The sequence below is a fragment of the Lonchura striata genome, chromosome 6, assembly GCF_050655825.1.
Source record: "Lonchura striata isolate lonStrDom1 chromosome 6, ASM5065582v1, whole genome shotgun sequence".
Taxonomy (NCBI): Eukaryota; Metazoa; Chordata; class Aves; order Passeriformes; family Estrildidae; genus Lonchura; species Lonchura striata.
The window spans coordinates 24,682,863-24,698,386 of NC_140708.1; the positions used below are offsets into that span (position 1 = coordinate 24,682,863).

At 34.9% G+C, this 15,524-nt stretch overlaps 1 protein-coding gene across 9 annotated transcripts in view; it reads left to right on the forward strand.

Moving 5' to 3' along the window:
* The window catches only part of PCGF5 (polycomb group ring finger 5), a 64,422-nt gene extending 50,576 nt beyond the window's left edge, over positions 1-13,846 (forward strand). For 4 of the 9 annotated variants that reach the window (XM_085582529.1, XM_021539512.3, XM_085582531.1 and 1 more), the window contains 2 exons: positions 246-335; positions 4,403-13,846. In XM_085582529.1, the coding sequence (XP_085438655.1) occupies positions 246-335; positions 4,403-4,450 (138 nt within the window). In that variant the 3' untranslated portion in view covers positions 4,451-13,846. The other 5 variants (XM_021539480.3, XM_021539472.3, XM_021539487.3 and 2 more) reach the window with 3 other exon arrangements.
* The last annotated feature ends 1,678 nt before the right edge of the window (positions 13,847-15,524 follow it).

Genomic DNA, 15,524 nt, shown 5'->3' on the forward strand with positions numbered 1-15,524 from the left:
AGACTTCCTTCTGTCCACACTTCAAATAAAAAGACAAAAGTGAAAAAATATCAGCTGAATACCAGTGTACAAAATAACATACTGTCAGCATGCTGTATTCATCCAGATTTGATATACATGTCTGATAGAATTGTTGTATAATAATAGGAGTGGAGGGATTAACTCTGGAGATTCACTTAGCAGTTTATTTAGACATTAAAATTCTGCATCCCTTTGTCTTACTGTTTGTTCTGTTATATTTTAAGCTGGATGTACTATGCAACGGAGAAATCATGGGGAAGGATCATACTATGGAATTCATCTATATGACAAGATGGAGACTAAGAGGCGAAAACGTAAATGCTGTTACATTATTGATAAATGATATTTTGGTATATTTATTTTAGAGACTATACATCCTTTCACACCTTAGGCCTGAATAGAATCTATGACCCTTCAAAAAAACCCTATTTAAAAATGCCTTCTGCATGTTTTCTGAATTTCTTATGTAAAACCCTATGGGTGAAACCCTTCAGCACGTATATTGTGTAGATTCTGAAACTTCAAAATAGTGGATGTATGATGTGTACATGCAAGTTCTGCTCACAGTTTTAAGTCAAGTAACTGAAAACCCAAGCCCTTGTTCTTTTTCAGCAAATTTGCTTTTGGTGACCTTTTGAGTTACAATAGTTGGGGAGTCTGCATCCAACAGTTCTTCAGTAAGAACCTGTTTTATTCAGTCAATAAACTGAAAGTGGCACTGAAAAATTACTAGTGAAATATAATTGTTTTATTACTGCTTCTGTTAATACTACATCTATTCTTTTTGGATATGCTGTATAATAATAACATCCAGATAACAGCCAGATGGGTTTTCCTTGCTGCAAGTGTATCTTTTAGAATTGCAGTATTTAACTTTTTTTAAGACTTTTTTTTCAGGAATGATATTCAGTTTGGTTTAGTATTGCCTTGTATATTTTATTTTTTTTATTGTAAGTCATATCCCCTTTTCTTCTCTTTCTTTTATGCATCTGTTTGTGTGTGCTTGTTGATTGGTCTTCACTCTTTATTGCTTTGTAGTACATGCAAGTTTGTCTATCACTACTATTGGAAGCTAAACTGGAGTGCAGCTAAGGTTAAGCATTTAACATACCTTAATGTACTGACCTGAAGAAAATTCAGAATTTCTTCTATTTTTTTTTTTTTTTTTTTTTTTTTTTTTTTGTTTTGTTTTGTTTTAAGCTTCCTAGTGCTTAGAATGAAAAGTGCTGGGGCATGGGCAGAGAAGACAGATTACACAGAATTAACACACTGTAGAGTTAAAAATTCAAAAGTTTCCTAAAGTTTTACCTTAATCTGAAGTTGGAGGGGGAAGAATAGATTTTGACAGGAATTAGGGATGTCAATGTATATAGGCAAGTATTGATAAATTTGAAAGTAATATTGCACTGAAATCTAGTGATTGCTGAAACCCCCAAGGGAGATTTAACTAGAATTTTTCCAATACTACCTTGGAACCAGTCTGTTTCTTAGCACTGAGTGTCCTATTAGGAAATGTTGAGACAACAATTTCAGTGATAGTGGAGTTTTTTCATGACATTTCATCCTGCAGCCCTTGCCTACAAATTGACTTTTTTTTTTTGGCAGCTGCATGAAATTGGAGGCAACAGTAAACTATGATCTTGATGAAAAAAATTTGCACTAAAATTTTTCAAAAATATCAGAACTGTAGTTCTTAACATTTAGTGAATGCAAGAGTTCACAACTCCTGGTTAAGATTGTAAATGTCTCTAATGGAGTTGGATACATGCAGCATAGCCAGGTATGTGTTCATCTTCTCTTTCATGTTGTTTTAAATAACTCCCCTGAAGTCAAAGATGATTAAAACCTCTAAAAATTTCATTTTGCTGGTAATAAATCCAGTAATATCTAGGCTTCTATGATTTTGTTTTCCTCGGTGAAGTTGCGATGGTAATTAATTAACCATCTCTTCTTCTGAACAGAGATCAAGTGAATCCATTATCTTCGTCTCTGGTACTATTGACCAGGAGCTTTTACTGCATAGCTGTGGACCTTACATGAGATAGACAAGAAAAGGGAAAAATATCCATTTATTCATTAAACAAGTCTTTCCTGGTTTTAAATAATTAAATTGATTGTAGCCTTAACATTTAAATTTTTTTAAATCAGTAAATGGTAAATGTGTATGTCCAGCTGTGGATGCCTCTTATCTGATCAGAAAATCATCTCCTTCGCAGTTTCGGTGTCAGAACTGCTCATCTTCGCAAGTCTGCTCACAGGATGGCACTTTCTATCAGGTAAGAGGCACTCACGACTGTACATATTACAGTCATTAAGGTCCCATCAGCACCTCCATTGTAATTCAGCTTGTGGAGCTTTTTAAATTCCTCACTATAAAGTGCTAAAACTCTATGATTGAGGTCTGAGCACTTTCATTCCTGCAGCACAAACTTTATTCAAAGGATTTAGGAGTTTGTCTTACTTTGCCTTGGGCCAGTTTTTGTTTGTGGTTTTTCTAAGAGGTATCATTCTATATAGGTTGATATCCATATCAACCTCAAAGGATTATCTACCTCTTGCTATCTCATTCCTCAAACTAACCAGCGTTGGGTAGTCACTGGCAAGGGATCAAAAATGAAGAGTGTGAATTAAGAGACTACACTGGTTTATGGGAATTCATATCTCCTTTTTGATGGAGTAAAAAAAAGTTAGATTTTTCTAAACTCTGTTCCTTTCACATTTTTAAAATTAGAACTCAGTCTCTAGAAGCAAAACCTCCAGAACCTGCAAACTGAAGCTGATTTTTAAGTTTCAATGACCAGTCTGGTTCCCAACACTATTTGAAACAGTATTTCAGTTTCTTCATTGAGAATTTTGATTTGAACTGAGTTCTAAAAGTTACTTTGCAACTTTGGAATACTATTTTTGTCTTGAGTAAAAAATTGGAGCTAGTGGTAGAGGATCACTCCCCACTAGTGATGGAACTGAACTACTGCACTCATGCCTCCTTCAATAATTAGAATTGTCCCAGCATAATTTTAGTGTGGTGATTGCTCTGTCTCTGCCTGTGTGCATTTCCAATTAGATCTGCACACTTTTACAGACAATTTATATACTCAAAGTCAAAATGTAAAAGATCATTTAAATGAAATGGTAGTCATGTCCAGTGCAAAGAGAAAACTGATTATAATCAGAGACCAAGTAATTTATGATACCACACATACATATTTGTTAATTGCACATGCACATGGTGCTTCCTGTCTTCTCTCCTAAATACTACTGATACTGTTAATACCTCTGGGTTTACCTTGTGATTTCTCTGAACTCTAGTTTGTAAATCCCCTGCAAGTGTGATCACATTTATTTCTGGTGATATTTCACTATCATGGCATGGAAAGTTTATTAACTCTGTAGGCGTCTGGAGCTATATCTTTTTCTTTCTTCATCTCTGTTGCATTTGAAGGATGAAGCAAAATGTTTCTGGTTTTAATGATAGCTTCTGTAATAATTCTTTGTATTTCCAAATCTGGAATTTAAAAAAAACTTATATTAGCTTTGTTTCTCTGTTATATGGCAGAGAGGTATTTAAGGCCATACAGCTGCTGAGACAATGAGATTTGCCAGTCTTTTTATGCTATAGAAAATATCCAGTATGCTAATGAAGTTAAGAGGAAAACTTGAGACAAATGAAATGCTGACAAACTGAAAAATAAGATGTTGAGTAAAATATAACAGTTGGAGCAACAAGTGCCTAGATACTCTACAGCCCTTTTGGGAAACCCATCCACTCTTGTCTTCTATTCCACAAGTTCTGTCCAATTTAGGGATTCAAGAAGCTGATTTCCTTTTTTTGGTTGGTTGGTTTTTTTCAGTTGGAATCAATAAAAACTTATCACTAGATTTGAGATTAAGGAGTTTGGATCTGGGGAGAAGGTCATCTCTCAGAAAACTAGCTGACAACAATTTTACTTTTTTTTATAGTTTACCTATGGAACCCCTGTATATAAATTTCCAAGTACATTGCCAGTAAATATACTTTGATTTGGAAAGTATAAAATGTCAAGATTGTTTTTTATCAAATGCAGCAACACAGAAATAAGGCTTGTTTGAGCACTCACAACTATAAATGTAATAAAACATAAATATTGAAATATATAAAAGCAGATACAGGAACTGTATATCAGTGACAAATAGTTAATAGATTTGAAGTACAGGGGTGAATTTAACTGTTGAAATGTATGGAATTATTTCATATAAATTGTCATATACATCTGTCTTAAGAGATAAGGACTGGCTATTCTTAAGGTAGTTTTTAATTGCATTTTCTTTGTATTGTTTATGAATCACGTCTTCATGCTTTCTTGTCTGTTTTTGTTGTTGTTTTTCCCTTGCTTGTTTTCAGTCTTACCCTATGGTACTTCAATATCGACCTAGAATTGACTTCGGTTAGACCAAAGGGCCAGATCCCACTGAGATGAATCCTGCACTATTTGTTTACCCATCGACAGATTGCACAATGAATGGATGTGCCTGGATTGGGGGGACACAGCCAGAATTTCAGCATGCAAATAAGGACATTGTCTTTCTTAAAATTGTCAGTTGCATCTCTGTTGTTTCTATTAGGGCAAGCCAAGTGCCATTCTGCTACTGAAATGTGCATAAGATATTTGTGTACCTTAAGAGTGTGCTGCAAATCATAGCCAAAATCATGAAGTGTACAGTCAAGACTCAAAACCTATGGAATATTTTTGCTTGCGTGTTAGAAAATTTTTCTGGTCCTAATATTGATTACACTAGCAAAATGACAGAGTGCTCATTCATGTGGTGTTGCAGTTTCACACACTTGCTATTTTATTGAATATTGTTGTTTAAATCATAGAGTACTGTAAAAATAACTAAGGATTATACCTTGACAATATTTTGTATAGAAAATATATTTAGAAAAGTGGTGATTAGGCCACTACCTTTTCCTTGATAAGGTTCTCATGGGTCCAGGTATAGCTCACTCATGAGTGTGCGACAGTCCTTTTGCAGCGAATGAAGATTAATTACACTGAACAAGAGATGTAGAACATGATAATTCAAAATATTAATTTTAAATCTTAAAATTGCTAATATTGCTTGAAAGCATTGTAGCCTTTGTGATTGCACTTTCTGATAGTTTCCCTGAAGTTTGGAATTTGGGATGCTAGCTATTTTTGGAAAAATGGCTTCTGGTCAGATTACATTTCTTCTAATAAAGCCTCCATTAAATGAAGGTAAAATAATATAAATGTCTATGGAACAACTAAATTCTGCTACAAAATTATGACCAAGGCAAAATTTTTCATAATTATTACTTTTCATAATAAACATTTCTTTTTAAGATTAAGAATAGAGGTCTATAATATACTAAGACAAAAAGATATATATAGCTTTAATTACATGCTGTATCTCTTGTGACTATCTGGAGTTTAGAATTCATTACAGAAATTTTCACTAGCTAAAGTCATGTCGTAAAACTATTTCCATAAAATTAGACACAATGCAATACTGAAGATTAGCAGTCTGACCAAAATATTTGTTCAGATCATCTTTTTTTTTCATAAGACCTGGTAGTGCTGGATAAAAAGTGATTGTTGCCTTAGGTATTACAAGCATAATAGTTCTAGTATGGGATGTTCCTTGGGGTTTTTGGTAATGTTGCAGGGAGCATAGCATTGTGTATGTTTTCTGTCTTCCGTTGTCTTTGCTTAAAAGTCAGTTGAGTTTTTCTGATCAGATTCTCTGGAGATACTTAGAGTTCAGTCATGTTACATAATTTCTACTTAGTACATGCCTGCTAGTGTTGTAGACAGCTATTTACTTTCTTTATGCCTTTTGCATACAGCAAAAAGGAACCAAATCAATTTTTCACAAGCTACTGTAGAGTGAACTGATCATTCTTAGATAGACAAAATGAAAATTCTTTCTTGGGATCAAATACAAAAGATAGATGTAAGGCTGTAATTCTTTTGTAAGTTTACATTCATGTACAGAAGTATGTTCTGTAGGAGAAGTAAGCATGCTGTGGATTAAGTCTGGGCCCTTTAATGTTGTTGGGCATTCTAACGTCGGTGACTCGAGAAATCACATGGAGTTGGGTTGAATCCTACCACTGCACGCCAAAGCCCATATGACATGCAGAAATCAAGATGCTGTCAATAGCAGTCTGTTAAGGACTCTGCCATTACAGGTCAAGGTTGCACATATTGTGCAGATGCCAGTGGAACTGGAGAAGGAAAACATCTAGGAAGAAGCCACTGCCCCTTCTGCAGTGTGCTGGCCAGCACAGGCACTGCTTTGTCCAGGAACAGGCAGGGGGGGACATGCTGTCTGCAGCGAGCAGACATCCTTTTGCCCATCCAGTCTGTGATGTGCTACTTGACAAAAAAAAAAAAATGCTCCTTGTAGGGAGGGTCCTTCTCTGCAGAGTCTCTAGGGAAAAATAGATTTTTCTTGTATATAGAAGTCCACCTCATGGAGCAGCTTGGAAGAGCAGAGCCTGCTTTCTGATTGAAATCATTCTTCTCTTTAGTATATACAGTTGTTTTGTACAGTAGAAATAGGATACTATTTGTAAATATTTACATGCACATACCAATTACATCTTACAATTTTTATATATTTCATGTGTTTTTATACCAGAATTTTCACTGTAAATTTGCTTGACATAAAACACCTGTTTCAATTTATCACAAAACTAATGCTAGGATGCTTAAGCATAATTTCTGCTTGGTTCACAACACAATTTTTTTATCAACAATTGTGTTCGCTCTTTTGAAAAAACAGACTTGTTTTAAAAAGACAGGAACATACAAGTTTTAATCCATCCATCTAACAGGACCCTTGGAATAGCACTATTTTGCCTTGGCTTTGGAATGGCAACTAACTGAAGCTTTCTTTGACTGTTTGATAACTTCCTGTATTCATAATTCATGGATTTTCTCAATCAGAGGTAGACATTGGTTTTGATTCCTGGTATTTTCTTGATGAAAGTTAAAGCTAGATTACAGAAGGCAAATCTTCATTTTAAGCATGGAAAATACTGACAGATCTGAACTGACGTTCCCAGCTGCCAATGGCAGCATTAAATGCATATGAACTAACCACCTACACTTTCTGCATTTCTGATTTGATGGCATGGTGCCTGAGTGCTGCTATAGTTTAATCATTTTTGTAAAAGTAAAGTGCCAGTGAAATACATTTCTTAACTGGGCAGCTTGTGCAACACAGGCACTGCCTTCTTTACAGGAAATTTTTACTCATATAGTACATATGTGCCATGTCTCTACAGATATACATATTTAATTAATTTGTGCCAATTAAGAGTATCTGAGCACCATAGGAATATGAGAATGCGTGTGCAGATAGATTCCTGTGTGCCAAAAATGGGGTGAAGTGAAATGAGTACCTAGGCATTCCCTTCAGACTGCACCATATGCCGTGCTAGAACTGATGCCTGGATAAAGTCACACTTTCTGAGCATTTCCATGACAAGGTGTCACCACTGCATCCTTGTAAAAACATAGGAATACAAAATAAATGTTGCTGCCACTGTGTTTCTATGACTTTTCCATATTAGCAGTATCTAACTGCAGAGGGACCTAAAAAAAATCTGCACTACTACCTAACCTTGCTGTCCCTTATTTAGCACATTTGGTGCTGCTTGGATTTTTTTCCCTAGAAGTGAAAACCTCATTAATGAAAATCATAAACAACTTTTTGTTAGGCATAGCTGGTTGCTTCTTTTAGCTAGTAACAAGCTGTAAGCTAGAATTTAGAAACAAGATCCTGTAATATGTCAAACAATATGGAATTAGATGATTAATCAAGAAATGTATTTTCCATTATGCATTACTACGCTCTTGGTAGCTAAGGGCCTAGTCCTGTGAAGGAATTTTTTTAATGAAATACCAAAAAAGATTGCCACAATAACTGAAGTGACTCATCACTATAGTTGGTATTGTTCACTTTGGGGGATTTGGGTCCTAGGAGTCTGCAGTGCAAAAAGTATATTGTGCATATTCAACTAGCTTGCAGTTATGCAAAAAAAAATTACACAAGTATTATCTTGACTTTACTGAAAATGTTACACAAAGTGAAGTGCCTGATTACTAATACAGAATACCTTTTAAGCCCATTGTTTTCATTTGACAGGATATTTGCTTCTGAATTTTATCTGTGGTCTTAATATTTTCAGCATGAATATATCATAAGCATACTGGAATGAGAAGCTTTCATGGGAAAAATGATAAAAAGAAATGTGTTCTTTTAGATAGTTTAAATTAAAACCAGCCTATCTCAGTAGAAATAATATTAAAATAAGTACTTCTGTGTTGAAAATACTCAATTTTCTGCATGAGGAACCCTTTACTTCTGGATATTGTTATTTTTTTCTCCATAGGTTTCAGCAGCTTGACTTGACTTCTCTGCTCTTTTCACAAACAGTTCTAGTGTATCTGCAAGAGAAAAGAGACTGATACCATCCCATTCCATTCAGATATAAGCTAGCCTCTTACTGCAGACAAAATAGTGGTCCAGAGTTCCATCTCATCTCTCCCATGAATAACTGGTGTACATGACTTAGTGAGAGAAGTAAACAATTTTTTTTCTCTGCTGTTTTTAAAGAAATAGGCCATAGCTTAGTCCTTTAATTGAATTAATTACTGAGTTGTATTGTTAGGGGTTTTTTTTACATTTTTATATAACTAAAGACAAAAGGTATTTATTCACTCTCCAGAAAAAAATCATTCTTGAGAGGACTTGCAGAAAAAAGCATAGCATCCAGCTTGGCCCGATCCTGTGTCTGGTAGAAATACTAGAGAACAGTAGCTGTTCCAAACCAGTCTTAAGTCTCAAAATAAATAGATTGAGCCTTGTTTAAAGAGGGGCTACCTAAAATACTGGTTAATAACATTCACTGATCAAACTCAGTTTTGTCCTGGAAATGTGCAAAGGCAATTAAGACTTGTATCCTTTTCCAAGAGTTTGGTCCAGTGTCTTCACTTAATCTGGCAGGTTGAAGGCATCTCTTTGCTCCCTACTATCTATCATGCTGCATATCCTCCTCTCATATTACTTCATGCTTTGTTGACTTATTCTTTTTTTCAGTTAAAATGTCTAAGCAGGCACCTTCTCTCCAGTAATTAATTCGAGGTTCTTACACATCTTTTGGCCATTGCCATACCCATTTCCTACCCAAAAGTCAAAACATGAAGGATTTGTAATGGTGAAATTGCACATGAGGTGTCCACTCACAGGTTTCCTTTATCAGGCAACTCTCATGGATTTCAGCAAAGTTGTGACAGCTCTGCAGTTTCAGTTCTTTATAGTCAATTTGAGCAAGGTCATGCTTCTATACAGGTTTCAGCCGAAAACACCTCTTTGAGGAGCAATTGTAGCCTACTGGAGTGTGTTCCAGGATGGGTTCCAAGACACGAGGGGATTGATTCCCCTGAAGGAAATGTGAAAACTTCCAACTGCACATTTACCTCTAATTTTGTCACATAGGGGTTGTTGTCTGACCTTCAGACCTCAGCTGAAACATCACTTGCAGGAATGTCCTTCAAAAGATGATCTTGAAATGTTTAAATATTTTTCTTCCTAAAGCAATCTACATATTGATCTTATCTACCTTCTGTCTACACTGTCTGTAGGTCAGATTAAAACCTTAGGTTCCAGAATAGGAAATTAATTAATTAATTCCCAACAGATTCTTCCACCCAAGGTATGTGCCATAAATCTTTTGCATTTGGGTAGCTTTCCCCTACAGCTGAGTAAGGATGTTGTTTCATTCTCTAGTAAGCAATTTAGGTCTCTGTGGTCCTGGAGTGTGGCAGTGAAGCAGAGGAGCCTTGTACATGGGTAGAAAAGTTGAGACTATCTTTTGTATTTGGAGAAGGAGACAAAGTTCTGTAAGATCAGGATGGAGGAGAAATTCTGGAATGAAATATGTCTGTAAGTGGTAGTTTTTGCTGTTAAATTAATTTTAACCAAAGATAGGTATTGGTTTGACTTTGCTTGCTTTTCTGAACCATTAGGTCATTTTCTTTGAAGTAACTTTTATGTGTATTTTTAGCACATGCTTCTGACATGGCTGACAGTTGACAGGATAAGGTGAACAGAGCTAGTTACTGTGCATTTTCCTTTTTCCTCCTGACAGGGTAAAGCAAAGAGTTGAGAGAAGGCTATTCTACAATATACATAATACGGTTTTGCTGCTAGTTGACATACTGAGTGTTTTATTACGAATGAAGTTGTAATGAAGATGGTTATTGTCAAAGTGCAAGGCACATATTTTATAATGGTATTCTACTCTTAAAATTCAGTTTTGTATTATATTGAGTGTGGTAGATATTGTTTCTGTTGTGTCCTGAATTTTGTTGTGGTAAAATGAAACATGCTCCATTCTTACTGAAAAAATATCACATACCTATTCATTTAAAATTAGTCTTTGTTGTCAGATACTTAGTTTGTTCCTAAAAACTAGGTTTTTTTAAAAATAAACTATTTTTATGGATAATCTGATTGCCTAATAGTTTTAAGGGACCTATTTAATACCAAAGGTAACACCACCCATAAATGAACTTGGAATATGACATTGACATTTTCCTGGAGTGCCTGAATGGTAGTTGTCTGTGTCACCAAGCTAAAGGGTTAGGCACACCTAGCAGTTTCCAAAACAAATTAGAAAAGGAAAGAAACAACAAGAATAGCATTGAGGTTTAGTCAACAGACATAGAGTAGCTCTGAGTCCTAGCTCATGTTCCTGAAGAAAAGCACAAAGGCTTGCATTTACTGATGTGTTTGCTATACCTGGCCTGTGAACTAACAAAAAACTGTGTGCTGTCAATCCTGTAAACCTTCCAAAGCACAAAATAGTCACCAAGCTACTTTTGGGGTTTCTAGTCATAGTTCAGTGATATTTTGGAGGGTGGAAAGGACAGGTTTGGAGGATAATGAGAAGATATTAGGTATGTTTTACAGATTTTTATAGCTATTTTTTTAGCAAATGGCATTGCTGTCCTTGATGTGAGACCATTGATTAGTAAGAAGTGATTATTTTACTTGTGCAGTATAAAACAAAAAAAATCCAAATTATCTTGATTTCCCTTTCCAGGATAGTGGCTAACTAAACTGGAAAGTAATAGGTCAATATAATTACGTAGCTGGCTGGAAGATTTCCTTCTAAATACTTACTGATCATATTTTTTTCTGAAATAGAAGCTTCTTAGCACAAACATGAAGCAATGCATCATTTTTCCCTTATTGCAGACTTAACTATTGAAAGGAAAGTATTTTGCATTTTTTTAAATCAATGCAAAGCCTGAATTGTTGGATGTTCCAGGCTACTGAATAGATGATATAGAATTACTCTCAATGGATTTTTTGGGGGTGGGGGCCTAAGTGTCCTTATATAAGCTGTGATCCAAGTTAAAATAAAGGAGCCTATGGTGAGCAGTAATAATGTTCTAATGCTTCCTTGCATTTGATCAGTAGTTACCAGTTTTTAATAAAGCAGCCCTCACAGTACTTAGGAGCTCATAGAACATATTGTGATCTTAAGTTGCTAATTTGTTTTAAAATATAAAATGTTTTAAGCTTTTTGTCAAAAGTGATAACATCCTATTACAAATAAACCTTTTTGTGGTTGTAAAATTTAGCTTATAAATCATTCAAATTGAAGTGAAAAAAACACAGGTCATTGTTAATGACAGTCTATCCTACTCTTACGAATATTATGTATTTTTGTAAAGGAAAAGCACTTGTAGATATTTAATCTGTCCAATATCTATCTATGTTAATGTTTTGGAAAAAAAGAAGAAAACAAAATGCTGCTTAGAGAATCACTTACATTTTTTTTTTTTTTGTGCTCAAATGCAATTTCTGTTGATTTATGGAATGTTTATTCTGTGTGAAGCTGTATAGTTAGTACAGCTGGGCTAAATGCATTTCTCACCTTAATCAGTTGTATCTATGATAATATATTCTGTCCAATCAGAAAGCAATTGCAAAACACAGGCTTGTGGTGCTGTTTTTCATCTTTGATATTAGCTTCATCCTGCCTTATAACTTTTCTACTTCATAATAAGTATAAAAAATGCTAACCATTTTTTGTGATGCATGTGTTTCAGTGGACATTTCAGGGTATATCTGGATGTTTAGTTAACTCTTACTATGCTTACTAACATTTTTATAAGATGACAGAATTTTACATACAGTATTTACAGCCCCCTGGATGAAAAAGTATGCAAGATTAGTCGAGTTTAATACTTAACTTCCTTCAAAGGAAACTGCTACTGGGTACATGCGTGGAATGTCAGTGCATCACTAAAGATTCTGGGAATTTGTGCTAATACTATTTTTAAAATTCAGAATCATTCAATTCTTGTAATATTTTGCAGCTATTTGAAACCCCACTTTCAACTGTATTTTGATTCATCATAATGCATTAACACAGTTTCAGGGAAGAAAAAATACAGTAAAGAATGTTATTAAAGTATAGTAAAGAGTGGTTACCATATTTGCTTGTGTACATATTAGTGTACAGTACAAAGTCTCTTTACTTGTTTCAGTGGGATTCTACAGGGATCTACTTCATGGGTCTGATGCTCAGTTAAGTTCTTCAGCTTGACCTCAGTGGAGTGAATTCTATAATTACCCTTGTAGCTGAGACTTGAAATGAGCCAGGCTTCCTGCTTCCCCACTTAATTTCCTTTCATGGGTGACTAATATTATTTAAATTTACTCTTATTATATTAACCTTTTCATAAGTAAGTTTTGCAATAATGAGTGTGAACACTAGCAGTAGAATTCATTGGTAGGAACTCAACTGAGTAAATATTTGGGTCCTTGACAAATTGGGCAAGATTTTGACTCAGATAATGAACATTTGAAATGGCATTCTCTCATTTATGTCCATGCTTTGCAAAGATCTGCAGTTGATCAGGATTTGATGTGTTTTATTACATGAACATTGTCCATTTTTATAATTTTTGTTAAGAGCTAATTTCTGTAGTAATTCATTAGGGTCAACATCTCAGGGTCCACAAAGTAGCCGTTTAAAATCCATTTGATCTGAGTGCAGTACCAGTACTGCAGGCTTGTATCTTTTGAAGAACCAAATATGTTGTGTTTTGAAGTACTTTTAAAAAACACTGTAAAATTCACCCAGTTCTACCAAAGGAACATGAGGAGTTTTTTAGTATCGAATCTGAGTGTGGCCCTAGAAAAAATGAGACACTTATAACTGAGTCAGCACTAGTGATGAGTTTTCCATTTAGGGATGGGAAGTGCTGGTACTTGGGGTTTTTTGGCAAAACTTCGTGGTTGTGCCTCTTGATGTAGAGTTAAGGCTGCTCAAATCTGCATCAATATTTGTAGGCAAGATTTATTTTGAAACAACAGCTCATGCAAAGCCTGTGAATGGGCCTCTAAAACTTGTGTATAAATGTATCAGATATGTAATGATATTTCTAATAGTGAACTACCTGTATGGTTCAGTACTGGTGATGTTAAATTGCATGTTTCATGCTAATGTCAAGAAGGTTTACAGCACCTTTATAATGGTTGATAACAAATTACAATTTGGCCTGACTTGTATGCTGCAAGATGCCTCTAGCCCAGTTGGATTAATTTTATGAAAAATCTAGATGAGCAAGAAGTATAACTAATCTGCTTACTAGCACTGAATTGCTCCTTTCTCAAAGCAATAAATATATTCATGTTGTAACATCTGTTGTGCAGCCTACAATACGAGTTGTTTTGTTGCATTGTTTCTATATAATTTATTTTGTGCAATAAAAAAATCTCTGGTTTTATCTGACTCCTTTCTAGTTTGTAATAATATTTGAATTAAAACATTTGCTAGCTTTATATCTTAATCATGCAAGCATACTGTCAACTCACAGAAGCGTGTGTGGTAAACAGAATGCAGTAATATTATTCATTATAGAAAAACCAGAAGGTACTCACATGGCCTGACTTTATTCTAGTTAATATCAGAGTGCTACCATTAATTTTCATGGGTGCGGAGTTCTACCTAACATTAAAGTTGTCTGGAATTGGCACTCCATTTGTAAAATATAAACAGGTGGGTTACAGTGTGACTGTGTGCTTGAGGTTTTTTAAAAAAGAAAAAAACAACAAAAACAATCCCATAGAGATTCTGCAAGGTTTTTTTAACCTAATTTCACTGCTTTTTGTTCTCTCCCTTTTTGATGTTTTTCTGAGTTAATATGGTTTCAGTAGTATTTATTATTCTGTGCACTTGCCTTTATTATGACATTGAGTTGTTTTAATTCTAAGGTAGTGTAAAATAAATGTGCATGCAAATTGGAAGGTAGAGGATATCCTTACAAGTGAGCCTTTGGTGTGAAGTAGCATTATGCACACTATATACTGAATTACTGCAAAGAAAAACAATGGAGAGAGCCCTGTTATTCCAGAGAATTGTACCTTTTGTCTGAGATGCTCCTACAAAACCTGCAATACCATCTCTGAGCTGTGGCTCAGATTTGGAAATTGCTGATTGAACTAAAATGATCTGAGACAAAGTACATTTTGTATCTTCTTGTAAAAGCCTTCTACATGTTAGCAGGAAAAAACAATTGCTTGTGAGCACAAAGTGTGACGTAGCACACTGGAATACATACATAGCGTTAAATGGGATTTGTTAGTTGCATTGCAATTGGCTGTCAACAGGCTGAGAGCAGCTGTGGCTGCTCTGTAATCTGTGCAGATGAAGTGGTGCAGCCTCAGTGCCTTCCTTTGGACCTTTTTCACATGGAATATCTGACCTCCAGATTTGTCAAAGGTTATAAACTAATACTGTCCCTTCTCTAAAAGTGTTCCTGAGATTTAAGGTCACTCAAACTTTACATAATGTCATTATATTATTTATTAAACAGAAATTGAACTGTATATAAGTGCAAAATTCTGCTCCTAAATAGGGAACTTTTCCTCAAGCAAGATTTCCATTTAAAATGCAGTATTCTAAATAATTACTTTGTTTCAGGTAGCTAAAAAGAGAACCATTGTGACAAAAAAAAAAAAAATCCCGTACATAAGAATAGTAACAAATGCCTGGTAAATCACAAAGCTGGATTATGTTTTATAGAAGGAGGAAGTTAGGCGGTATACAAACAGCTGTTTACATCAAGGGTGTAGCACATGAGTTTCCCTGTTCACATTGCTTTCTACCCTAATTATGTTTTCCTCTTTTATTCTAGAGGAGAATATGCAATGCAATGTCATTATAGGCAAGAGTAATGTTTTTCAGAAGAAAAGTGCTTTCATAATTTAGGTTTCATTAAAGCAACAGAAATTTGCTGGCAGTATGTAATATGAGCACCTTATTCCAGTGGCACACTTCCAGCATCTTCATTTGGAAAGAACACTGCTGCATTCACAATTCATAAAAGCACTGGCATCTATCCTATTAAACTCACACAGGAAAATAAAACATATGCAAAAACACCCTATCTTTTCTAAACTATTTATAG